The sequence below is a fragment of the Anguilla anguilla genome, chromosome 5 (assembly GCF_013347855.1).
Source record: "Anguilla anguilla isolate fAngAng1 chromosome 5, fAngAng1.pri, whole genome shotgun sequence".
NCBI classification, from domain to species: domain Eukaryota; kingdom Metazoa; phylum Chordata; class Actinopteri; order Anguilliformes; family Anguillidae; genus Anguilla; species Anguilla anguilla.
In genome coordinates, this window is record NC_049205.1 from 16,305,199 (window position 1) to 16,331,402 (window position 26,204).

The 26,204-nt window shown below is 45.2% G+C and overlaps 1 protein-coding gene across 2 annotated transcripts in view; it reads left to right on the forward strand.

Moving 5' to 3' along the window:
• tmem131l (transmembrane 131 like) overlaps nt 1-26,001 on the forward strand; it is a 39,736-nt gene extending 13,735 nt beyond the window's left edge. The window contains exons 4-34 of one of the 2 annotated variants that reach the window (XM_035418905.1): nt 3,177-3,248; nt 5,102-5,225; nt 5,681-5,797; nt 6,447-6,551; nt 8,448-8,531; nt 9,546-9,693; nt 11,006-11,064; nt 11,177-11,282; nt 11,410-11,512; nt 12,021-12,168; nt 12,426-12,593; nt 12,851-12,920; nt 13,642-13,759; nt 13,962-14,031; nt 14,393-14,502; nt 15,581-15,650; nt 15,968-16,080; nt 17,046-17,188; nt 17,717-17,903; nt 18,550-18,735; nt 19,792-19,941; nt 20,696-21,218; nt 21,563-21,687; nt 21,985-22,148; nt 22,368-22,568; nt 22,883-22,961; nt 23,631-23,737; nt 24,130-24,262; nt 24,624-24,694; nt 24,814-24,950; nt 25,514-26,001. In XM_035418905.1, the coding sequence (XP_035274796.1) occupies nt 3,177-3,248; nt 5,102-5,225; nt 5,681-5,797; nt 6,447-6,551; nt 8,448-8,531; nt 9,546-9,693; nt 11,006-11,064; nt 11,177-11,282; nt 11,410-11,512; nt 12,021-12,168; nt 12,426-12,593; nt 12,851-12,920; nt 13,642-13,759; nt 13,962-14,031; nt 14,393-14,502; nt 15,581-15,650; nt 15,968-16,080; nt 17,046-17,188; nt 17,717-17,903; nt 18,550-18,735; nt 19,792-19,941; nt 20,696-21,218; nt 21,563-21,687; nt 21,985-22,148; nt 22,368-22,568; nt 22,883-22,961; nt 23,631-23,737; nt 24,130-24,262; nt 24,624-24,694; nt 24,814-24,950; nt 25,514-25,801 (4,279 nt within the window). In that variant the 3' untranslated portion in view covers nt 25,802-26,001. Of the gene's footprint in view, nt 1-3,176; nt 3,249-5,101; nt 5,226-5,680; nt 5,798-6,446; nt 6,552-8,447; nt 8,532-9,545; nt 9,694-11,005; nt 11,065-11,176; nt 11,283-11,409; nt 11,513-12,017; nt 12,169-12,425; nt 12,594-12,850; nt 12,921-13,641; nt 13,760-13,961; nt 14,032-14,392; nt 14,503-15,580; nt 15,651-15,967; nt 16,081-17,045; nt 17,189-17,716; nt 17,904-18,549; nt 18,736-19,791; nt 19,942-20,695; nt 21,219-21,562; nt 21,688-21,984; nt 22,149-22,367; nt 22,569-22,882; nt 22,962-23,630; nt 23,738-24,129; nt 24,263-24,623; nt 24,695-24,813; nt 24,951-25,513 lie in introns of both variants that reach the window. The other variant, XM_035418904.1, reaches the window with a different exon arrangement.
• The last annotated feature ends 203 nt before the right edge of the window (nt 26,002-26,204 follow it).

Below are 26,204 nucleotides of genomic sequence, written 5' to 3' on the forward strand. Positions count from 1 at the left end.
CTTGACAGTTGGTGTTGGGCAGTTTGAAATGAGGAGCTGTTAATAGTCGGCTATTAACTGCCCTGCGCCGGATGGTTCCAGAGCCGCTTGTCCCTTCGTTAAAGCAAGTGCGGCTGCCAGGGAGCGAGTTGCCAGTTCATGCCCACTCCCCGAAGCAGAGGGGAGGAACCGGACCTGTTTAGAGCGTTCTTCAGCAGGTTGTGGTCATCCACTAAGCCAGGGCCGCCCAACCCTGTCCCTGAAGATCTACCTCCCTGTCGGTTTTCACTCCAACCCTAATTTGGCACTCCTGATTTTACTCATTAGCAGCTGAACGAGATCTCTGGCTGTTGAGTGAGGTGTGTTTTTTTTAGGGTTGGAATGAAAACCTGCAGGGCGGTAGATCTCCAGGAACAGGGTTGGGCGGTCCTACGCTAAGCCCTCAGGCAGTTGACATAGGCAGCAGTTTGGTCCGCTGATAACCTTGAGATGCTTGAACGTCATTGTTTTGTTAGTTATTTATTCTTTTATTTTTACAGCTTTCATAATATCTAGAAAATTTACTTGTGTAGTACTGTGTAAATGCTACATGCTGCTAATTGGTGAGGTCATGAGACAAATTTTTGGCTCCGTACTTTTCCCGTTCGACCTGTGCATGTGTCAGATTTTCTTTTAGTGGAAAATCTTTTTTTGGACTACCTCGATTGTTATCAACATTACAGGACAATGATGGCACACGAGATGATTAGCCAAAAAAAGCCTGTAAAGTGGGGAAATGGATTATATCACGGTGTTTAAACACAATAGTCTGCGTGAGAAAGAAAAGTTAGTTGATATTACATGTGGATTAGAGCCTTCGCTGCCATCCTGTATCTAGTCATTTAGCACATGTGGGTCTGGCACAGCAGGCTTAAATGAAATGTTACACCAAGAGAAAATTGTTTGTGGTGGCTAGCTAGCTCAGTCCTGATTTGACATTTCCACTGCTTACATTGTGGAGACTGCGGTCTAGATTGCTAGCTTTGTTTCTGTTTGTAAATAAGCCCAGTCTGGGAGTTGTCAACACGGAGTTGACTACCTCACAATGGATAGGAAGTCAGGCCAACATCATCCACAATTTTGAACCTCGAAAACCGAAAACAAATTCAACTTAGAAAGAGTGTCGGATGCAGTGTTTGTGTGTGAGTTTGTTTGCTAGCTGCAAAGTAGGCATTTTTCGGCATGAATTGTTCCAGTCCTTGGCCCCCACTGGGCACTGATGTCAGCGCGGCCATGTTCATCCAGATGTGTGCTGCGTGTGGCGCGGTCGCCTGGTCTCCTGCAGCTGCGCCTCGCCGTTTCCACCTGTCCGGGCCGCGGCGGTGTAATGGTTGCGGTCACTGGCGGTTGGTGTCATGTGCCGGAGGTTCCGTCCAGAGCTCCATGGTTGATTGAGTCCATTCAGAGACCTGAAACTGCATCTTCAGTGTGTCTGTTTTACAGCTGTTAATGCGAAAGCTTCCTGTTTTATATGTCCAATGTGCATTAAATATGTTGAAACGTCTTGCTTTAGTACTGATTTTTTCTTTTATTTTAATCATTTTAATCAATCCTGACGCAGCTAGGCTGACTAACACTGCCTGTGATTGATTAGCCTATTGATTTTATGTTCTTGTATTTTACTTGTTTTATTATTTTAAGTTTAAATGTTAGCAGCTGGTTGTAACTGATGACTTGGTGCAATACACTCTGCAGTTGTCTCTGTTCCAGGTTGTGGCTTTGTGCTGCTGATTTTCACAGTTGCGTGTGGTTACACTGAGATGACAGAGTGATATAACTGGTTATCATTTGGAGTTGAATGCCCTAATTCTTGCATGAATACCTGAAATCTGTCATTTCTCTTACATAATCTGTAATTTAATATTTAATTCACAAAATGGCATCGCCCCGGGGGTGCCTACCTGCTGGTATCAATCTGAGTAAGGATCCACAGGGCAACAAGTTCCTCAGCAAATCCATGAGAAACATTGAAAATATAGTTTTCCTGAAAATCCCTCAAATATTCCACTGTTATTGAGAATTGAGAATTGGCTAAATAAAAAAAGAACCAGGTGAGCTACTGGAAAGTATGAGTAATGTGGCCTCTTCGCTTGGCTTAGCTGTATAAGTCTTCTACTTCTACCTATTCACATGGCTCTATTGCTCACATTCTAATTTTATTATTTCTTGAATATCTGCAGTCTTATTACAGTTACTCAATTCGCAACGATATTGTAACACATTGTGATCGTATCGTCTTGACTTCTGCCCTTTCCTGTTGTGACAAAGTGACCTCTATCTGATAATGAGGTGGGGACACTGCACCGTGCGGTCAAAGCTTTTTGTTTCAGACAATTCACTCCTGCATAACAGTTAAATACAGTACGCAAGACGACATAAACAGGAAGTGGAGTGGGACTGTCCTCCTTTCTGAAGTGTCTGTTGATATTGCTTTCTTGTTCTTCTGAAAGAAGACATCAAAGGCCCACATGGTGTTTCAGAAATGCAGAAGAGGCTCATTAGCCTCATCTCGATACCCACTCGACGAACCGGATCACGATTAAAAGTTATGTGGGGCAACTGTGGTTTCCTTGAGTAGAACGGTGTTGTGCTAGACTGGGGCAGTTGGCTTGTACTGTACATTTAGGCTGAGACGGCAGAACTGTGGAAACGGAGAAAACAGGTTGGACTGTATACTGCACAAGGCTAGCGCGCTAGTACGCTACCATGTTTAGGGGTGAAGTCAGGTCGGCCTAAGCTGTAATTACCGATTTTCTCTCAGTTCACTGTCTGTGAAGGTGTTTCAGCACAAATTTGGGACCCCGTTAAAAAAATAACATGTCAGTGAAGCTGTTTTTGTCAAAACTTGTGTCTCTCTCTCTCTGGCCTGGGAGGTGGTGGCTTTTTCGCGTGAAAACAACAGGTTTTGTCTTCGTGTTTGGACTTGAGGTTATCAGCTGGATGGAATGTGGAATTGTTTTGTGGAATTCTGCTGAAAGCTTCGCCGTATAACGGGTTTGTGTTCTCCGACATAGGACATCGGACCATAGGTTCAAACTCAGACAGGAATATGTAGTTGTGATGTGCAATAATAACAATGTAAATCAATTTTTGGGCTGAATATTTAATAATGCCTTTTTCTCTCTCTCTCTATCCCTCTCTCTTTCTCTCTCTCTCAGCTCCTCATTCTATGTGGGGGATATAGGAAGAGCTCTGCACTTCAAGCCTGCAGTCCTGGACTTTGGGACACAGTGAGTTACTGCACGCGGTCACGGTTCCACTGCACACAGCCAGATATACTGAACCTTACTCATCAGCTGTTAAAGGCAACCTCAATTCATGCATCTGAAATGAAATGAAAATACAAATCTGCTATGTAATATTCAAAAACAAAACAAAAATGGACATTAATGTTACTGTTACATGTATCTAAAATCAGTAATTCCCATATTCTTTTGAAACGACGGAACAAAAAACAAAAAATGAAAATGTGCGTATTTCTGGTTTTTCTATGTTATGGAGTGATGGAGAAGTCATTTTTTATCATGTAGTATGATTCCTCATGCAGCAGACCGTAGTCTAATGTTTGGTAAATGTGGTCCTGTCTTTAATGCTAAATTTGGTTCCTTTCACCAAACGTCTGTGTTGCTGCGCTGATCTGTTGAAGGGATTTTCACATCCAGGGTATTGACCCTTTGAAAAGGGCTGACACTTGAGGCTATGTGCTTTATAAAGCAGGTGGGACTTTGAACAAACATCAGGTCACAGGCAGCACCAAATATGGCATTGAGATGTTTAGCTTTCATTTGTCAGAGGACGGTGAAAAGGGAAACCGTGGAATCCATCTCAGTGATTGACAGCTTCAGCCCCGCAAGTGAAAGCTCTCTCTTGCCACGCCCACTTCCCTAAAAAGACCAAACTGTGTTCATAGTTACATGCATAGGCGTTAGTGTTTCACATTTACAGTGAGAGCACAACCGTATAGAAGCCTCAGTTCCGGATGGGAGCGCTGTTGGTTGGAGTGTAAGTTAGTCGATTCTCTTTTTTGTTTGGTCTGTCGCTTTGCATGAAGGGGAAATTTGCAGCAGCGACATCCTTTTCCCTCGCTGGCAACATCTTTGCGCTGAATTGTCGAGGATAAACAGCAAGGCCTTGACGCCCGTTCTTTTTGCGTCGAAGCGGACAATAACAGCGTCTCGCCTCTGAGCCCTGGCATGTGTCGCGCTGTTTGCGGACCTGCCCGCACCCCTCCTCCCTGTAAAGAATAGATTTTAAACACCCAGGCGACGCTGCGGTTGAATTAAAAAAAACAAAAAACAAAAGGGACAAACCCATATTTACATAATGTCATGTTTGCGCAGCGGCGCTAGTAGCCAAATGTTCCTCGCGCTCGCGCTGTTTACCACGGCATAGTTTTAGCACATGACCGCTTTCCTGCAAGACGCTTATCAACGTCTTTTTGTTTAGGTCATGTCGACGTTTGGGTTAAGAGCGGGGAAAGATACTGAAGGGCTCTGTTACTGACCCAGAGGTCGTCACAAATCGCTGTGCCACGGGTCACTTGCTACGTTTTTCTTTTGTTGTGGGAAGAGTACTGCGTTCGAAATGCTATGCAGAGGTCCGCGCGGACGCTAAAGGTCATTTTTATTCCTGTCCAAAGCCTGCCCCTCTTTTATTCTCCTATCACTGAAGCTCTCCACATGACGCTCAGACGCGTCTTTCATGTTCGCTGTGGATGTGTGGGCTGTTTTGATGTCCATTAGCTATCTAAAATATTCAGTGAACCCATGCTAAAAGTATACCACGATATAAAAAAGTGCATACTTTGGTCATTTGTAGTACGCTGTGGTAACATTAGCATGCGTTTCCCTACGTGAATGTATAACGTTTGACTGCAAGTGCACTATTGTTTCTCATAATTGACCACTTTGTCCCTCACTTTGTGTATACGTGGATTTCAAGTCCCTGGTGGTCATTCTGAAAAGGTCTCAAAAGGGTTTCACTGTGCGTTTAAAAATACATTTTAATAAGCCTGAGAATGTTCTGCCTTGATGTTAGGAGAATGAAGAGTACTTTTTTTTCATCTCTGTGTTTATTTCTGTAGGCTGTTGGGCCTGCCCCGTGCTGAAACTGTATACATTCATAACCCCAGCCAGGAAGTGGGAGTGACCCTGCTGTCGGTGTTTGCGCCCAGCATACATATACACACCCCTCCTTTCCACAAAAGGGTGAGTAAGCGTTCTTTTGGCAGGCTTGTCGCGCAAGAGTTAGAACCTCTTTTGCATACGAGACCTTGTGTGGCTAGAGCTTATTCTAAAAAGACAAATTAGGAATCATGTGATCTCTCTCTCACTCTCTCCCTCCCTCCCCGCCTCCCTCGCTGTCTCTCTTTCCTTCTCCCCCCAACCATTTACTGCAAAAATATACAATCAAGACTACAATACTGTACATTGGCAAAAAGAGTTTGCACGTGCAGTTGACCAGCAGTAGATTCAGTTGTCTTGCAGTGGCTAGATACTCTCCCAGGCACTCAGGCAATCAATTTCATCTGTGCATCTTGATTAAACTGGATCATGAATCATAAGTTCATGTCTAGGGGGGGGGTTGTCTCACACCATTCTGTTTCTGGGTGGCAGGTGGAAGGTTAAGAGGTCATCCAGTCACGTTTCTGTCTCTTCCTTAGGTGATACCGCCACGGGGGAAAACATCGTTTAAGCTCATCTTCCTTCCTACGGAAGAGGGAAATGTAGAAACCTCATTATTTATAAACACATCTTCGCATGGACTCCTGCCTTACCAGGTTGGTCACATGATCACCACAGAGGCTTTCAGCAGCGTTGAGCTGGTCGGAGATGGGAGAGTCAGTTTACATGGAACTAAAAATGGGTGGGGCTACTTTAGGATCCCGGCGAATCACTGATTTGAGCCAATCATCGTGTGCCGCTGTGGGGGAAGAAAAGATCTTTTGATTTGCACAAACAAGCCAGTGATTGACAGCTCATTGTTGCTCAAATCTATTTTGGAAACATGAAACCTCGCTCTTCTATCATTAAAACTAGCAGCTACATCTAGCTTAATCCAGTACCAAAGGGTCACAGAAATATCCTGCTCAGTTAAATGCATGCTGTCGCCTAATCTTCTTTGGCCGTCAGTGAATTAATGGATTTTGTGTGGCATTGAGTGTTTACTTGTGGTTACCATGTACCATGAAATGGGGAAGTGAGAAAACTAAGGGCTGTATTAAAAACAACTGCTCTGCAATCTTGTTTTTTCACCATTGAGTGAGGAAGCTTTCTTAGTTCATACCCAGTCCTTGAACGTGGATTATTTTATTCAGCAAAATGTGAGACCGATTTCTCTTTTTTTTTTTTTTTTTTTTTTTACTTCCCCCTATGATTTCAGTTGTCTGAATTTGTGTTATGTGAGTTTTCTTTTGTTTTGTTTTACAGGTATTTGGAGTGGGGGTTCACCCAGGTGCTCTGACCTCATCTCAGATGAAGGCTGGTGTTTTGCTGTTTCCACATATCCATAGTATTAAACTGACACAAACTCAGGTACTGTCCTTACTCTGCTAAAGCAAATTAGGGGCTGAAAAACTGTCTCTTTCTAATTCAGAATTAAATGTCCTTTGCTGGCATGACTATAAAAAAGTCATATTGGCAAAACAATGGGGGTAAAATTATATAAACAGAAAAAACTGAAGAAAAATAAATTTCATCAAAGCATAATAAACAATTATAAAAATAAGTAAAGTAAGAATGTCTCTTGTCCTCTCTCTTCACCCCCTCTTTCACAACCTTCTCTTGTCTGTCACTCTTCTCCTTTCACTTTTCACTTTCAGTGCCAGTCCCCCTCCCCCCCACTTTCTTTTCTCTCATCCTCTCAGTTCATCTGAGAAACAGGGGACTGGACTGTGAAATTGTGGCGAGTATGTGAACTGGGGCTTGTCGATGTTGATGTGAGGTCTTCTAGAGGAAGTCGGTGGCGGGTTGCTTAGTTTCATGACCAGATACTTTGTGTTCCGTGAATGCCTTTCACAAGTTCCTATTGCAAAAAAGAGATTATTTTTACATTCTTGCAGCATTTTGCGTAATTTGATTTGTTGTTCAAGGGAGGAATGGATCATTGAATTAGATTTGCTTGCTGACTCGAACAAAATGGCTCACATTTTACTGCTAGACCAGTGGTATCAAACCTTGGTCTGCAGGGCCAGAATATAAGCAGGTTTTTGTACTTTTCTTTCAGTCCAAAGCCAGTTAAGTCCTTGGAAAAAGGTGTGTAGCCAATCAGAAACCTGAATTGATTAAATTCCAAAATAAATTGACATCAAGCAGACACTACAGCCCTCAAGGATTGGTGCATGACAACCCTTTGCTAGCTGGAAGCAGGTGTGAAGAGATCTATTAAGAGACTGCATTTGCAGTTTGTGTTGGGCACAGTCCACGCAGCTGGCCAAGGTATGGGCTGCTTTGAATTTTGCCCAATCAAATTGAGCCCCTGTCACGGGGTGGTTTAGAAGATTGATGTTCACTGCTGTGCGATGCTCTATACTCACTCAGCGTTCAGTTACACCTCTGTGTAAATCCTGCTGTGTCAATATTACCCAACACCTCTGCTGATATACTGCAATATTTATAATGTGAAGTGTCATCTCTGTATGACAGCTTGACTGTTAATAATGTGAAACAGCTCTGCGAAAATCCTAAATAATAATGATAAATGAATAGTAATAAAAAAATACCACCTTCTGCATATTGAGTGTTGATTTTATATAACAGTATTGTTTGGTGAAAGTTAGGTTTAAAAAAACTCAGTTGAGTACAGGGTTTTTCAAATGGGCTTCACTGTGTTAGCAGACTTCACTGGCTTTGCGGGGGAAGTCCCTTGAATCTTAAGCTTCCTCCAATCAGAAGTGATTTCTCTCTGGAGACTCAATGCCTCACATCTGGGTGGCAAGTGGGACCAAACTTTATAGTTACATGTATTTCAACTTTAGCAAGTCTGATGGCAGAAGTCTGAAATCTCAGATTTGACTTTCAAAGATTTGGGTTGCATAGCAACAGCACAATGCCCACCCACAAGGTTCCACTGTTCACACCCACCTTTAAAGAAACGTTAGCATGCGTTCACATGCGCACGCAGTAATACCACGCTCAAGGATTTGCTACCAAATGTGATAATTCGGGGGCAAACATGAACATGTCACCGTGGTTTATAGCAGAACAATTGGTGCTTTCCATCATGACCTTTGCACTTTAGACTTTACACTTTCTTGAGGCACAAAGGAAAACCACCTAACGCATACACCCACGCCACACGTAGACAGACACGCACACACACACACACCTAAACACAAACACCGCGTTCTTGTGTGTTCAGTTCTTGTATTTGACTCCCTGTGTGCTCTATGGTTTTGGCATACAGTGACCATAGACATTCTGTTTCCGCAGGAGGATGCCTCGAATATCACTCTCCTGGAGCTGCTGCTGGAGTGCGGGGTCCCTGAGAATACCTACAGACGCTCTCACCATCAGGTAAGGGCCCTGGAGAACAGGGGGCGACTGCAGTCTGTAACGAAGGCGGAGTTTGACATACACGAGTGTTCCCGCTTTGTCAGCGCTGAATTTATCAACCAGCTGCTTTAACAACTAAGAAACTGATTGGGTGTCACATTAGCCCTTTGTCAGGCAGACTGTACATAGGCTGCATGTTTGCTGTTCGGCCAAGTGTAATCCCCCGCTTCTCGGTTGGTGAACCTGCCATTTGTGAGGATATTAAATTACTTGTGTTCATTTAGCAGGGGCAGCTTATTCAGTGTGACTGAACCACCTGGGTGGTGACTTAGGCCTATACGAGAACCAGACCTGACACTTGATACAGGCGGTGTCGTCAGTGCAGTAATGTGGGTTAGGGTGCCAGCCTGCAGAGCGCAGGCTACTTGTGCTGTCACTCCCCACCGTCGCTGTGCGAAATCTGTGGGTGACACCCAACACCACGGCGCGTCCCCTCGGGCCGCGAGTGCCGCCGCGCCAGCGCCCTGCGCCCGGTGGGGCTGACGGCCTTTCGCCCGCCCCTCTGGGGCGCTGGGTTTAGCCGACTCGTGTTTCAGCAGGGCTCGGATCTTCCTCCCGCGATGTAGCGTTAGCGGTAGCGCCGCGACCCCAGCATTAGCGGCTCGCGTTACGGCTGAAGGCTGGGTCTCCTGAGAGCGGCGCCTACCTGGCTTTACCTGCCAGAGAGAGGTCCATCCATTTTCTGTGCCCACTTATTCCTGGTCAGGGTCGTGGGAGGTGCTTGAGCCTATCCCAGCATGCACTGGGCGAGAGGCAGGAACTCGCCCTGGACAGTTCGCCAGTCCATCGCAGGGCACCAGAGAGAGACGTCAGTCAGCTGATCAGACCCAGCGAGAAAGCCAAGCTGTCCCCCTCATGTCACCACCCCCCCACCCCTTTTGCTGTAATACTTTGCTGACAGCCCCCCCCCCCCCTCGCCGTTGAGGTGGCGAGTTCCCCTCCGCGTGCCTGTAATGGCTTCCTGTCATTTCCCAGGGGTCCTGCTTTGCGGCGGAGAAGCTCACCGCGCGGATCAGCCTGTCAGAGAGAGGCGAGAGGCGCAGAGACCTGGAGAGGCTCAAGCCTTACGTCATCGAGAACATCATGGTCCTGTTCGTGATGTCATCGGGAGGGAACGGCTTACGTAAGTGCAGCACGGCCACGTACTGTCACCCCCCCAAAGACGTACTCTTTTATCGTTTGGAAGGAGGAACAGTTTTTCAGGTGCATAGAAAATGTCAGACGGTTAAGGTGTACATCTGCAGTTATACCTCCCACTAGAAACATAATAAGAAGTAATAACTGTGTAGTCTTTACAAAGAGTTCTGCTTTGTTTACACGCGTGTACAGTAAGTAATATGCAGAGAATGCTCGGTGTGTGTGCGCCATTTGAAAAGGAAATGGTGGCCAGCAGAATCAAGCAGTTGAGTAAGTCTGATCTGAAGTTTCGTTCTGCATCGTGTTGTCAAACTGAAACACGACACCGGATTGAATGAGACAGAGCGGGATGTGAATGAGGAACTCCCGATGCGAGCGCGCTCGTCTGCGTCAGAAAGGAAGCTGGGAGTTCGGAGATTTCCGCACCAGCGTTATATTCGGCTGCTAACAGGAAGTGCACCCAGTGTTTCAATTGTCAATGTTTCGCCATCACTCGACGCAATTTTAAAGGTGAAATGCTGTGAAATCGGTGGCAGGTGGCCGGTTTTGGGCATTAATGTGGGGGTTGGGATTTAAACTGACCTGTTCCTCAGTTATTGTTTTAAAAAGTAAAATGTATGAAAGTGAAGGGAAATAGGTCTAAAAAAAGAGAGAGAATGGACACCGCTTCCTTTGTCATTATCATGTTGTAGCTCAACCCGCTTTGAGGATGTGGTGTCCTTTAGCAGAGCTGTGTTGCATAGGTGTTAATAGCGTGGGCAAGGTAAGAGTAGGTGCAATGAAACCACACTGCAAAACAGTGAGGATTGATGGGTACTCGGCTTGAAACTGCAGCTAAGACACAAACCATAATGGAAGAAAAACTAACGCTCCGCTCAAAACGGACTTACACAGGCTCTAGATATGTTCCTTTATTTTATTTTTGTGGGAGGATTTGTCCCAGGCCCCTGTGTGTTTCAGCGCTTGTAGACCCTCATCAAAACATGGCACAGTTCAGGTTAGCAGCTTACATACCAGCACACACCATAGGTTTCAGTTACACACAGAACAACCTATTGCGCAAAGAGTTACTCTTATGCATGTCCATGCATAGTTGTCAGTGTTCTAAAATTCGCCTTCCAGTGCAGCCTAATCCTCACCTGTTGTTTGAGCGCCATCTGTAGACGTAGTACGGACGTGCAGTCTACACTGAATTGTGCATGAATTGTGTGTGCAAGATTATGTTATTTACTGGTCACTTATTTTCGCACGTTCTCAACGGAAGAAGCTTATTTATTTCTATTTTGGTATTTCTGCAGGGGAGCCAAGGATTAAGATATATATGTTGAATTCAGGAGCTGAAAAATTATTTGTGAAGGTGAGTATTGTCAGTTTTGTGTTATTTAGCCTCATAGGTAGTGTCCTGTAGTTTAATTATTCATGCCCTTAAACCTTGTCAATGCTGAAATTCGTTTTTTTTTCCTTTAAAGGACATGCAGCTTTTGTCAAATGTGGAAGGCTCTCTACAATTCAAACAAATTCTACTGAAAGCTTCAGAGACGAATTTCACGCAAGTGGCTACATTAGTCTGTAGAGGTGAGTGTGGCACGCACCACTAGCACTGTGTGTTTTCACTGGGATATTCGGTCTGTGATGCGTGGGACGTGTATTGGGCTATGCCAGCGTCGTTCACATCGCTATCTGAACGCTTCCTGTTCCGCAGGGTCCGTGCCGGTCCCCGAAACGAGGTGCTCCACTCACGTCAGTCTGAGCGCCCTGAGAAACTCCTCCTTAAAACTGCATCCCGCGCTAGACCGCGCGCGCAGGTGAGAGGCGCACACGGATAAAGCTCTGTGGCCGCGCGCGTGTTTCTCCCACGCCCGGTCGTACTGATGAAGGACTGTGGGTCACATGGTGTCTCAGTGTAGGATTAGACATTAGACACTCTGTTTTTCTCATCTGGTATATATTCTCACATCATAGCCTGTATTCATAAAGCATCTGAGAGTCAGATTAGGCTATAGGCAGAGAACCCTGATCCTAGATTAGCGCTCCTGCTTTATTAATACAAGCCCAGGAGGTATTTCAGCACAGAGAGTTTGCATGCAGTGTAGGTGATATACAGCAATTTTCTTTTAGGGTGCAAATAATTTTGTTTGTTATGGCACAGGAAACATGTCGAAGTCAAATGCTTTGTGCATGTAGGTTTTATTTATACATTCATTTTATGTTTTTGTTTATTATTTCGCTGCTCAGTTAATAATGAGAATGAATGCTGAGTAATACTTTTTAAATTGTAATATTGTTTCCCCCCCCCCCCTCTCTCTTCAGAAGCTTTGGGTATGACCCTTCCATGCTGTTCCATGTTATGCCCAGGCAGAATGGGCGCCACCTGGTGGACCTCTGGCTAACTAACAGCTTTGACTTCAGCTTCTCTGTGAATGAGGCCACTGTCCCTCAGGATATGGAGGGTGTATTAACGGTACAGATCTATTGCGCTCCCCCTCCCCCCCAACACACACACACACACACTTGTGTCATATTCATTTAAACCAGGTTGGTCATTTTTAATGTATTTGACCTCTCAATGATTACATTGCATTATTCGGTCCATAAAATTGCTGAGAATTTAGCAACTTGCTAATGATTAATGTTTTCATCTGTCCTCGAATTTACATTGGCGTGATGTCATAATGGCGATGTGGTGATGCGTGCTGAAGAGAGGCGGGGCTCTTTCAGGTGACCAACTTCAGCAGGCCAGTGACAGTGCCCTGGGGCTGCTGGAGGCTGCTCTCGCTGCGGCTCAACCACAAGAAGCTGCCCGTGAACGTCGTGACCACCGTGGTCCTGGTCACCAGCATCGGCCTATCCCTGGAGATCCCTCTCCGCGTTCAGTCCGGCTCAAAGGTATACCGCCTCCTCCCTCGCTCCCATCTGTTCATTCTCTTCACCTCCTTTTCCCTCTGTCCTGGCTCACCATTTCACTCTATAAGGCACATGTACTGAGCTGAATTTGTGCTGTTGTCTCTATTTCAGACATATAGAGCTGACATTGGCATGTGTTGTCTTTAATACTGACAGCTGTATAGAGGTGAAATTGTACTGTGCTGTCCCTAATACAGATAGACATAGAGAACTGAAACTGCATTATGTTTTCTCTCCAGCAGGGGGACGTTGTGTTGGAGGCCAGTGCAGAATGTGGAAAGCCCTGCCCCATCAGGCTGTCTGATGCAGGTGAGCTGACTTTGCATCACCTCTACTTCACCTCTTCTGTACCTTTCGATTTCCTGTTGACGACACTGACTGTCTGTATGTCAGAGATATGGTGGTGCTGGTGTTGAAATACTGGTGAGGTAAATGTTGGTGGTAGTGATTATTTAATGCTGATGTGGCATGTATGAGTGATGGCTATTATGAAATGCTGGTGTGGTAAACATTGTGATGGTGGTTGTGTTAAATGAGGATGTGGAATATGTGAGTGATGGGGGTTGTATACAGATGTGGTATATGTGAGTGATGGTGGTTGTGTACAGATGTGGTACATGTGAGTGATGGTGGTTGTGTACAGATGCGGTACATGTGAGTGATGGTGGTTGTGTACAGATGTGGTATATGTGAGTGATGGTGGTTGTGTACAGATGTGATATATGTGAGTGATGGTGGTTGTGTACAGATGTGGTACATGTGAGTGATGGTGGTTGTGTACAGATGTGGTATATGTGAGTGATGGTGGTTGTGTACAGATGTGGTACATGTGAGTGATGGTGGTTGTGTACAGATGTGGTATATGTGAGTGATGGTGGTTGTGTACAGATGTGGTACATGTGAGTGATGGTGGTTGTGTACAGATGTGGTATATGTGAGTGATGGTGGTTGTGTACAGATGTGGTATATGTGAGTGATGGTGGTTGTGTACAGATGTGGTATATGTGAGTGATGGCGTTGTACTTAACAGGGCGTGTTCAGTGGCAGCAGGCTCTCCTCGACGTCTCTTCCTCATGGAGAGTGGACAGCAGCTTGGCTGCAGAGCTCTGCTCTCGCTGGAGGACCGACAAGGACCAGCTCACCTGCAGGTACTGTCTGTGGTCCATACACACACACACACACACACACACAGTACACATACACACATGCACACACACACACGGACACACATACACACAGACACACAGACAAACAGACAGCACTCCTCTCTGTGGAGGGGTTTGAGCTGAGTGGGAGTGGTCTGTTGGAGGGCAGCGCACTAACGCGGCGTTTGTTTCCTGTCTTTTGAAGCTGGCCCCGCCTCCCTGTAGAAACCAGCTCTCCACTCGATTTTGGTGCTACTCCAGTCAACGAGCGTAAGGTACAGGAACTGTCTGCGGAGTTGGATGTTTATTTTAGTATTATATGGTTGCGTATAGTAAAATGAATTTCTGTTCATACAAAATCCATATTTTTCCATGTTTAGTGCCTTTATTTATTTATAATATTATGTGCTTTATATAATTTGTTGCAACACTGTTTTTTATTAAAGCCAATATACCATAGCAAGGTTGTCTTTGTCAAAGGCACTGTAAAAATTAAATGGAATCAAAAAAGAATATCAAGAATTTTATGGTAGCTATTTTAGTGCTTCCTTAGTTTTCTGTTAATGATCACTTGTAAAAGTAATGCATTTAATGCATTCAGTTGAAGATGATCTATTGATGATTTTGGTCTCCCAGGTGAAATACTTCCAGTTGAAAAACCCCTCTGGGTCCCCCGTGCACGTGGAGGTGCGAGTTCTCTCATCTTACTCCGCCCCTCTGGATGCCCTGGATCTGCTGACCAAATGGTACTGAGGCACAGCCCGAAACACACCCAGCGCCAACATTACACCCATAACACCAGCACGCTAACAAGCCAGCATACAGACACATTAACACACACCAACACACACACCGACACGCACACCCAACACACAACATTACACCCATAACACCAGCACGCTAACAAGCCAGCATGCAGACACAGTAACACACACACCCAGCTTCAACATTACACCCATAACACCAGCACGCTAACAAGCCAGCATACAGACACATTAACACACACCAACACACACACCGACACGCACACCCAACACACAACATTACATCCATAACACCAGCACGCTAACAAGCCAGCATACAGATGCATTAACACACACCAACTCACACACCCAGCGCCAACATTACACCCATAGCACCAGTATGATAACCACCCAGCATGCAGACACAGTAACACACACACCCAGCTTCAACATTACACCCATAACACCAGCACGCTAACAAGCCAGCATACAGACACATTAACACACACCAACACACACACCGACACGCACACCCAACACACAACATTACATCCATAACACCAGCACGCTAACAAGCCAGCATACAGACACATTAACACACACCAACACACACACCGACACGCACACCCAACACACAACATTACATCCATAACACCAGCACGCTAACAAGCCAGCATACAGATGCATTAACACACACCAACACACACACCGACACGCACACCCAACACACAACATTACATCCATAACACCAGCACGCTAACAAGCCAGCATACAGACACATTAACACAAACCAACACTCACCCAGCGCCAACATTACACCCATAACACCAGTACACTAACAAACCAGCATGCCAGTACATTAACACACCAACACACTAGTATACCGATCACACAGAAATGCATACCATTCAGTTGCTGTACAAATACCAACCCAAACCAAAAGGCTGACACATAATAGTGTACAAGCAGACCAAAAAACAAGCACACTAATGCACCAGCAAGCCAGCATACAAACGAACACTTTTTTCCCCATGAGTTGATTATGTGTTCTTTTGGATTTCCCATTTTCCCCCTTCTTCAGGTTTAATATCAGTCCACTGTCAGTCAACGTCACCACTGGCGAGTTTGCTTTGCTGCAAGCAGACGGTCAGGTGAGCACATGGTCTCTTTCTCAAACATTAGTCAGTGTCTTTACAACTTCGCCTGTTGTTATTATTCTTTAATTATTAATGGGCCCAGAAAGTTGAGACCAGTCCACACAAAATGTTGTCACTTGGGTTTCTACACCATCACGTGTGTGTGTGTGTGTGTATATGTGGTGGGCACTGAAGCCAAGTAATGCATAAGACATGTTGGCTGTGGGTATGAAGTCATGTGACCACAAGAGAATGAAGGTTTGTTAACACGCAGGTGTGAGACCACTTCAGATATTGTGTAATTCATGCTGTGTGTGTGTATCTGTCCTCAGGAGGGCAAAGATGGAGCTGTGCGCCTGCTGCTCCTTCCCCAGGAGACCAAGGAGGTGGGCGTGGCCTTCACCCCTGCGGAGCACAGGCCTGTCACCTCCATCATCCTCGTCAGGTGACTGGGCAAAACGTCTGACCACGCCCTTCTGTGCCACTCGCTCCTCCCCCTGCTGGCGTAGTTTCAGCTCTTAAGTGGTTCAAGCCTACTTTTGTGTGTTTATTATTCTTCAGTGTCTTTGTCCAGCTTTTTGCAAATTCCTGTGAGATGGTAAATGCTAGAGACCTTAAATTTTCACCAATAACAGATATGATATGCAAACTCAGACACAAGGAATATTTTAAAAGATTTTAAAGGCTATATCTCCTACGCTGGAACTTTGGCATGCATGCTCTAGAACTCTGCCAGTTGGCCTGGCAAGTTCCGCATACAAAGTTTTCCTGCCATTTAGATTTTTTTGAAAAATACATCCTACTCCTCCTTCATAGTTTGCCTGCTGGATGGTTATGAAATTTAGTACAGATGTTGGGCTGTCCAACATACACCCGGTGCGCTACATATACCAAAATTGTATTTCTCATAATTGGATGGACCAAGTGTCATGAAATTGCTTACACATGCTGTGGCTTCTTGCAAATCCATTCATGTAAGGCTGAATGGAGCCAATTTAATGGTTCTACTAATGTCAGTATTACTAACGTTTCAGCTCCACATGTTTACTTAACCTTTATAAAATAAGTCTGGGATATAGTTTGACTTATTACAGTAGTTCTGTTTTCTTTAATTTATTCATATTGCACCGTTGCCCCATACTGCTTGGACCTCGCTAATTGCAGCTTGCGGGTATATTTTAAGTCAGTGATTGGCTAGTGTTCACGCAAGGCCTAAATCAGCTGCTGATTGAAAGGGAACTGGTTTGAGTGTCCATGTGAGGCCTAAACTGTTTGAAAGGACATCGTATAAACCTGCAGCCATTGTGCCCCTTCCAGACAGGGGCTCAAGGTCCTGCTTCTACCTGGTTTAGAACAGTAGCCATTTGCTACAGCGCCCCAAGGTGACGGTGTCTGTCCCTTTCGCGACAGGAACAACCTGACGGTGTTTGACATGGTGACGGTGAGGGGCCACGGCGCCAGGGAGCTCCTGCGGGTGGGCGGGAAGCTTCCGGGCCCCGGGGCCTCTTTGCGCTTCAACGTGCCCCAGGCCACCCTGATGGACTGCAGAGACGGTGAGCCAGGGGGAGGATCCCCCCAGTCTGTGCGCTGTACTGATCCCCAGCAGGGAAACTCAACTGCCTCAAGCAGCAGACACAAAGCACATATAAATCAGAGTTACAAAATACGCACAACATGTGGCGTAGCTGTGCCTAAACTTGTCACTATTTCTGAACTTGTGCCTTTAAAAAGACGATTTAAAAGTAAGCAAAGGCTCAGATGCATGTAGAATCATTGTGTCCTTTTTTGAAATTTCATTTACTGGCTATCAAAATTATTTTATTTATGTTAGACCATCTGTTCTGCCTCTGTAGTAAGTCTATGGTGTTCCTAGTCTGGCCATTCCATGAGCCCAAACTTGCCACAGAATTAATAAAATGAAAATGTAATGTTTTACACCAGGGAAAAAATTTTTGAACTCTTTAACTTTTCATAATGACCAGAGTTATGTAATTCTCAACTTAACCTTGATATAGTTATCTCTGCACTGTACTGATCTAAGCATAGTTTTAAAAAAGACTGGCTGTGATTTGGCTCCTCAGGTCTCAGATCCGACAAGCCGCAGCTATCCATCCGCAAGAGCTTCAAAGTGGAGAACGCGGGAGAGCTGCCCCTGACCGTGGTGTCCATGAACATCAACGGGTACGCGTGCCAGGGCTTCGGGTTCGAGGTGCTGCAGTGCGGGTCCTTCCAACTGGACCACAACTCCTCCTCGGAAATCAACATTGCGTAAGTTTCTCCAGCCAGTCGTCTGTGAGATCGGCTGTAAATATGACCACATGCCTTCACTGGCTGTAGTTAAAGGTCGACATTACAAATCATGTTGCAATATGCAGTCATAATTTCCTGTCTTGTTAAACATTGTGCCGCTTGTAAAAAGAGTTATATAGTCATCATAAACTGTATATACTGTGGAGACAGACCTAGTGCGGTGGTATTGGCCAAAATTAATATGTTTCAAAATACATGCAATGAAAAATGCAGAGGTAATAGTAAAAAGGGGAATTCTGTTCAGAGCACATTCCAGTATGAGAGAGCAGCTTCCTCAGAAGTGCTCCCTCTGTAGGACTGGGCACTGGGTTCATTGGGTGTATTCCTGTCTTCCTGTCTCTCTTTCTCTGCTTCTACTCTTTTGCTCATTGTTTGTTTCTTTTCCAACTTTATCTCCCTCCCACTATCTCTATTTCCTGCCCCACCTTTTGCTATTTATTTTATGCTTTTTTCTTTCCTTATCTCTCTTTTCCTCGCTCCCTTCCTCCCACTCTATGCTTCTCCTCTTTTGCTTTTTATTCTCTGTTTCTCTCCCTCCCTCCCTCTCCCTCTCTCCCTTCCTCCATCCCTCATCCTCTCTCTCTCTCTCTCTCTCTCTCTCCAGGTTCACCCCGGACTTCACCTCCTCCTGGGTGATTCGGGACCTGACGCTGGTGACGGGGCGGGGCACCTCGTTCCCCTTCACCCTGAACGTGACCCTGCCCCACCACATGCTGCCCCTCTGCGCCCAGGCGGTGCCAGGGCCCAGCTGGGAGGAGGCGTTTTGGGCAGTCACCCTCGTCTTCACGTGGTCAGTTCTGCGCCCACACCTACACCTTTAATTATTATTTTATTTATTTATCCTTTATTTAAACCGGCTAGTCATTTGAGACAGAAGTCTCATTTGCAAGAGAGCCCTGTGTGCATGCTTAACGCAGAATTAAAACATACAATTAAATATAAGTAGATGGCCTAGATACATTAAATTAGAATGGTACAATTGAGTAAAAAGTAAACAGTAAAAAATTTAAATGGCAGTAAATTGAGTAAAACGGCAAATAAAGTAGCAAATAAACATTACACTCATTCTTAAAACCACACAAAATAGCATACATAAAATAGTAGCTACGTATAACGTACACACATCTAAGAATAAGTCCTTGACAAGTATTTTGTAATAGTTAAGTGGCATCAATGTTTCCAGCTGAAGGGATAGTTGGACATTATTCCACGACAGAGGTGCATAATAACTAAAAGCAGATTTCACCAAATTGGAGGTAGTAAAAGGTACATCCAAAGTAATAAATGTTTTACTATGCGTGGAATAATTTGGAATGCTTACTTTCCAGCAGAGATGTTGAGGTAATTTCTGAAGTAATGTTTGCTCCGACAGGCTGTATGTAGCAGAAAAAAAGACTTGCAATGCCAGTGGGTCCTGACCACACTGGTCTTTCCATGATTATGATTATTAAATGGCTGAGCCTATCGTCTGTATCTTTCAAGGCTGAAGGCTGTTGAATCTTCGAGACGCTAGCAGCCGTCAGCAGATGTTTCAAAACTTGGTAGTTCATGCTAAGCAAATTGCAGCTGTTCACCAATGCATACAAATTATTCCCAGCTTCTCCTCACCATTTTTCTTTAGATTAATGAGGTTGTTTCCATGTTGTGTTATTCTAATGTTTTTTAATAGAATTTAGCTTTTGCTTCATAAGAGTGCAGTTTCCTTAGAAATCATTTTTCACACAGAGGTGATTGACGGTTGCTAAGAAGGTTATTCCCTGAGCTTCTCCACAGTTTTCTCCATTTTTTCTGGGTTCATGTATAGCTGTGCATTTGACTTATGTCATGTGACCTGTTTTTTCTGCAGCTGTTCTTTAGGTGGGGTGTGCTTTATGGCGTTCCATCAAGCGCAGTACATTCTGAATGAGTTCACCACACCCAGCCCGAGGACCAATCATGGCTCAATACTGTCTCGAGACAACAGCCCTGCTAGCCCCGTCTGCCACAACGGAGTGAGGTAAGGCATCGCCTTAGACAGGAACTCAGCACAAGCCTTTCAGGAAACTCTCCATTCTCTAACACATGAGTCATCTCTGTCCGTCTGATTGGCCTTAGACTGGCTTTCATAGATCTTCTCTTTGCCCTTTGATTACTGATAAGAAACAGAGGTGTTATTCTGATGAATGTTACTATGTCCAAGTCCACCATCCACACAGTGGATATATGTCCCACTGGAGAGTGGAGACATAATTAAAAAATGAAAATAATAACACTGTAGCTGTGCATATTTTATAAGGGCATCTTCTTCATTTACACACATGTATAACACACAAATATATACGCATAATCTTATTCAAATATTGTTTGATAAATAGTGCATGTAAGACGTGTGGCCCATATGCACCATTTTTAAGAAGAAATCCTGCCCCTGTTGAAGAAACTTGGCTTGTAGGCTTATGACTCAACTTTCTTTTTTTACTAAATGTACTCAGACACTTAAGCTGTCAACTCAATAGCACACATAAAATGGTAGCTGCGTATGACACATAGGTACACGCATCTAGGAATAAGTCCTTGACAAGTATTTTGAAATAGTTAAGTGGCACCAATATTTCCAGCTGAAGAGATAGTTGGACATTATTGCAGAAGTGAGATTGAAGAAGCTTGGCTTGTAGTCTTACGGCTCAGATTTCTGCTTTAGGAGTGTTAACTGCACGCAGATAAATCACTTAAGATGTCAGCTCGATAAGTTGTGGCTTGTTCCTTTCCAGTAAAGCAAAAGGCAGCTGCAAGACGTTTGTGGACTCGTGCAACAGCTCGGACAAAGGCAAGGGCAAGGGCTCCCTCGCGGTGGCCAGCCTCCCCTCCCGAAATCAGCCCTCGTCCAAGAAGAGCCCGGGCGCCGCCGGCCAGGCTCAGAAGAAGCACAAGGTGTCGCTCTACTACAGCAAGCCCAAAGCCAGCGCCGCGTCCCCCGCCGCCGCGGCCAGCGAGGAGAGGGAGGAGCCGGCCCCCGACCAGGCCGCCGAGCCGGAGTTCGACGCCTGCGCCGGCGCCGACGACCGCCGGGCCGATCTCGAGGCGCAACCGCCCGCCCCGGCGCACGCCAAACCGCACTACCCCCAAACGGAGGACAGGCCGCTGGCCCCGGTTATGTTTCCCATGGAAACGCACCCCGGTCTCCCGGACGATGTCGTCGCGGCGACGGGCTGTGGGCCTGACAAAGCACCACCGCTCTTCAGCGACGTTAAGCGCCTTGAGAAAAGGGACAACGCCGTAGCCTTGGTTACAGAGGTCAGAGACGTTACAGTCACTTGTTATTGTGAAAGCAAAAAGTCTGAGGACTCCTAACTCATTCATTTATTACTGTGAGAATCAGGAGTGCCCTCAAATAAATTAAGTCCCATTTCAGATTGCTAAACTATCATGGCATTGTATATTAGTTATTCTATTAATATATATATTATTATTATATTTTGTTATATGTCTAATTATGTATTGAGCATGCTCAATATCTTCTTTTGTATATCATTAAATAATTTTGTTTGTGCACAATTGAACTAGCTTGTCTGAAAAGCATTATTCATAACTGATTTGGTTAAATAGGTGTAATTTAAAAGATGTTTTTTTCTGCTCAGTTAAAAGAGGACTGTGACATTCAGAGACTGACTGAGACCGTGGAGCAGGGGGTCTTGGTCAGCGGCCACAAGGGCAAGAAGTCTGCAGGCAAGGGGCCGAGGAGGTCTGGAGAGCACATGCCTGGGTAGGTCTTTGCATGCACAGTGATGACTACAGGAAACATTTTACAAAGTCATAAGTACTTTTTTTGAGAATATGTTTACCAGCAATTCGTTTTAAGTGTTTATCAATTCGTCGAAGGAATCCATTTTACTCCTGTGACGTTTTCTTGGGGTGTTATAAACCGAAATAACGTGCTTTACCCTGCGCAGGTCTTTGTTTCATTGTGTTTTAAGGTTAGAGTACCGCAGTGGTCCATTATTTTCATTATTTTTCGCCTGTGTGGACGGAATGAAAACGTGTTTCTCCTGCACTGTCGCAGAGTCTCCGAGCGCGACGCGACCATGCTTCCGGAAAGGAACCGCGAGCAGGAGTGGAGGGAGAGCCGGAACGCCACCAGGAACCGGAATCGCTGCTGCAACGGAAAACCGGAATCGCCCAAGTGTGTGATGAACGTGGACATCCCCGTCAAACAGCTGCAGAACGGTGGGTCATTATTCACACTTATCACAGTCTCAACACACCGATCAACCTTTACACTGCTCTTATTGGCTTGGAAGGTTGTCAATCATGGGAAGACCCTTTTGATTTGCTGCGCAGTCACGTATGGATAAACTCTGGTTAGTGCCGTTAGACTTTGAAACAGAAATCAGCTGCTCACACGCCCTGACCCCAGAGTGTCCCCCTGTCCCGCCCCCTCCTCAGGTGTGTGCCCGTCCAGGCCCCGGAGGAAGGGGATGGAGCGGAGGCCTCAGTGGGAGTCGGGCTCGGATTCGGGCAGTTCCTCGTGCAGCGTCCGGGCCAGCCGGGGCAGCTGGGGCAGCTGGAGCAGTGCCAGCAGCCTGGAGGGCGAGAAGGACCCCAGCACTGGAGCCAGACCCTACTGTACTGGCCCAGCCAGGCCCAGTAAGGCCCATCGTTACTATATACAGCTCTACTCTCCCTATTCTATACCACAACCAGACCATACTGTACTGACCCAGCCAGGCCCATTAAGACCCACTGTTACTATATACAGCTCTACTCTCCCTATTCTATACCATAACCACACCCTACTGCACTGGCCCAGCCAGGCCCAGTAAGACCCGCTGTTACTGTACACAGTCCTACTATTGTCAGACTAATTGTAACATCCCTCTGTCACCCCCTTCTGGTAAAAATGGATGTATAGCATGATGCACATCCATGTTTTAACTGTTACCTTTTTTTCCTTTGCACAGGGGACACCATTCAGTACAGTGTTCATCCGGCTGAGAGAGACTGCTATCAGACCATGAACTCCAGTTATAAGGCCCAGAGGTAACCACAGCAATACATGCACAACAGAGACTACACTGTTTGGATGTCTTATGGTAGCTGTGTGTGTGTGTGTGTGTGTGTGTGTGTGTGTGTGAGCGTGAGTGTGAGCATGTGCACGTGTGCAGGCGTGTGTGTGAGTGTGTCATTAGGTTCTTAGGTGTGATTTGAATACTTAATTATCACCCGGATAATTACTTGAATTTGGTAGTAATTGAGTACTATCATATAAGCCTATGTATATACCTGGGCCTACAGCTGACCTGCACAACTTTATACTGATAAGATAAGATATAAGATATATAAGATATCACTTATATTGTTTCAACATTCCTCTTTGAGGAAGCGTATTGGGATGTTAGGACATGTAGGCCCTAACCTTAACAGTTATCTAAATTTGTACTTATGCATGCGACAAAACTTTTTGATTGGTACTTGGGCTTCATAAACCTATTGATAAACTAATTAGGTGGCAGTGTTGAGGGACTGCTGTTTTGTATGCTTGAGCAAGGTACTTAACTTGTGTTGTTTCAGTAAATATCCAGCTATATAAGTGGATTTGTGTAAAAATAAGAAAGTGCATGTAGTCTACTGTGTTAGTCACTGTGGATATGAACAGTTGATAATTAATGCTGTGATGTGATGTAATGTAATTTTTATTTCCCCTGCCAGTACCCATACGCTGTACAGGAAAGACCCAGGTACCCCTGACCCCGCCCCGACCCCCAGCTTCACTCCCAGTTTCGCTGCCGTGGCAGCAGGGGTCGAGCGCAACATGGGTATGTGGCCCCATATTTTCTGTGGTCTGTTTTATATTATTTTATGCCTGTTGTATAGCATTCTAATCTCATGTTGTTCAATGGCTTGTTTATAAGGTGTGACATTGTGATACGTTTCTTGTGTGGTATCTACTGTCTTGCTATTTCATGTTTATTCATATAATCTTATTTGTTTTTTCCTCGCCTTTTGGTTTTTGTATTTAATTCACTTGAATGACGAATTGGAAAAAGTAGAATTTATTTTATTTTATTTAACCTTTATTTAACCAGATAAAAGTGATTGAGAGCAAATTCTCATTTACAAACACTGACCTGGCCAAGAAGGAATCTGTGAAATGCCTTGCAAGTTAACGTATTGTTATATTTTTGTGCCCTCGTGTATTTCTGTTTAGATATTACCTGCACATATTTGCCAGAAGAGGCGTGGTCAGCCCCCTCTGTCCCTCTGACGAATGAGTTCAGGTACAACACAACTGAGCCACTCCCATTTGCACCTCAGGGGCCCTCTTCCAGCTCCTACAATGGGTACGTCTTCTCAAGCAGTCCCCTCTGCCACAAACGCCCCAAACTTTTGTTCCGGCTGATGGTAGTACTGCTGGTTTACATATAGCTCTACACTGCTGTACTAATTCTAAGAGAGAGACTTTGTTGCTTGCGTGTTTCTTGTCACGCAAAAATCTAAGGGACGCAAACATTCTCTGGTCCAGTTATAAAGTAGTGCTACGGTTACTATGTATGGATGTACATGTGCTTTACAACATAACGACTGCTACTAGTATTATTAGTACTGCTATTACTGTTAGTATTACAATTAGTATAGTCAAATTTTCCAGTGCTGCTAATTTGTCTATCATTTTTTTATTCATTTGTCTTTACTCTCATGAAGCTTTCCTTGGAGCAGTGCCAGCAACCACTGTACCAGCTCCTACCCATACTCTGAGCAGAGTGTGCCAGGAGGTAGGAGTCCGCAGTTAAACTTTATTAATGCATTTTTAAAAGACGTTTCTGTGTTTTATTGGCATGCCCTTGAAAACAGGCGTGTAAAATGTTTTTTTTTGTCCTGTGGTTTTGCACAGGGAGCTCAAATTTCCACAACAGCCTTTCACGCAAAGAAAACCAAAATGTGACGTACAGCACTCAGAGCAGCTGGGGGGAGGACAGCGCCCCGGAGGTACCCACCGCCTGGGACGTAACCGGCTGCGTGGGCGCCAAGGTGAGCCGGGGACCCGTCAGGCCTGGTGCCGCATGGCTCCCCCGACCTGGTCCCGGAGGGTCACGGGGCGTGGTGGATTCTGTGGTTACTCTTCACTTAACTGATCAGTTATAAAGCAGTTCATTTATGCAGTTACCTGAGCTGACTTGGCTTCTCGGGTCTGAACTGGTTGTTGATTTCAAGGTGAAAGCAAAAACTAGTAGAGACAGTGCAGCTCTCTGGGACCCAGGACGGGAAACCCTTCATTTCTGAATTTTGAGGTATCGATTGGTTGGAAGCACGAATCACCTGTTTTAGGTGCCGATAAGCTGTTGGCTGAACTTCCAAGACAAGGAGGGAACACCACTTATCATAAAGAATAGTGTAGCGCACTAGAAACTTTACTTTATGGCTTGAAAATGTATTTTGTGTATGCATTTGTAAACGCATTTATTACATACTCTTTTAATATATATTCTACATTAGTCATACTTGATGTGCTAGCCTAATCACCACACAAGAGGTTTCCCTTTCTGGAGCAGTTGTTATTTTGGCTGGGCTTGACCCTCTGTCTTCCACTCCAGGGGTTCTTCTCCGGGACCCGGAGCCTGTCCCCCATGTCGGGCCTTTTCGGCTCCATCTGGACCCCGCAGAGCGAGCCGTACCAGAACCACTTCCAGCGCGAGCGCTCCCTCCCCCCGTCCCCGCAGTCGCCCTACAGCCCCGAGCCCCTGGGGGTGTGCCGGCCCGGAAGCTTCTCCAGCTTCAACCCCTTCGGACCCCACATGAACCTGGACATCTGGAACTCCTCCTCCAACCGGAGCTCCAACTCCCAGCTCTCCAACGACTCCGGTTACTGCGGCGATGTCTGAGCCAGAATGTTGCTTTTTATCCGTACCAGGAAAAAAAAAAAAGGAAAACAAAAAAAGTGAATGTTCTTTTTTAATTTTCGTTCCCTCTCCCCCCCACCTCCCGAAGTTCAATGTTGTGGAAAAAGTTAAACGTTGTATATTTTTCTAGGTGTTTTGCAGATTTGATCATAGAAAAATAAAAAAAAATGTTTTGTACATAAGGATATCCTTGCTTATTTCTCTTTCTCATGAACATTTCTTTTTCGAGTGCGTATTCAGTGACCAGACAGAAGGCATTCCATGGATAGGAGTTGGGCCCAGTATCACAAAGGTCAAAGGCCATTGAGTTGTAGTGCCACCATCTCTGGCGTTCACATGATACACCATACAATGACTTACTTGAAATCTTATTGACAAATTGAGT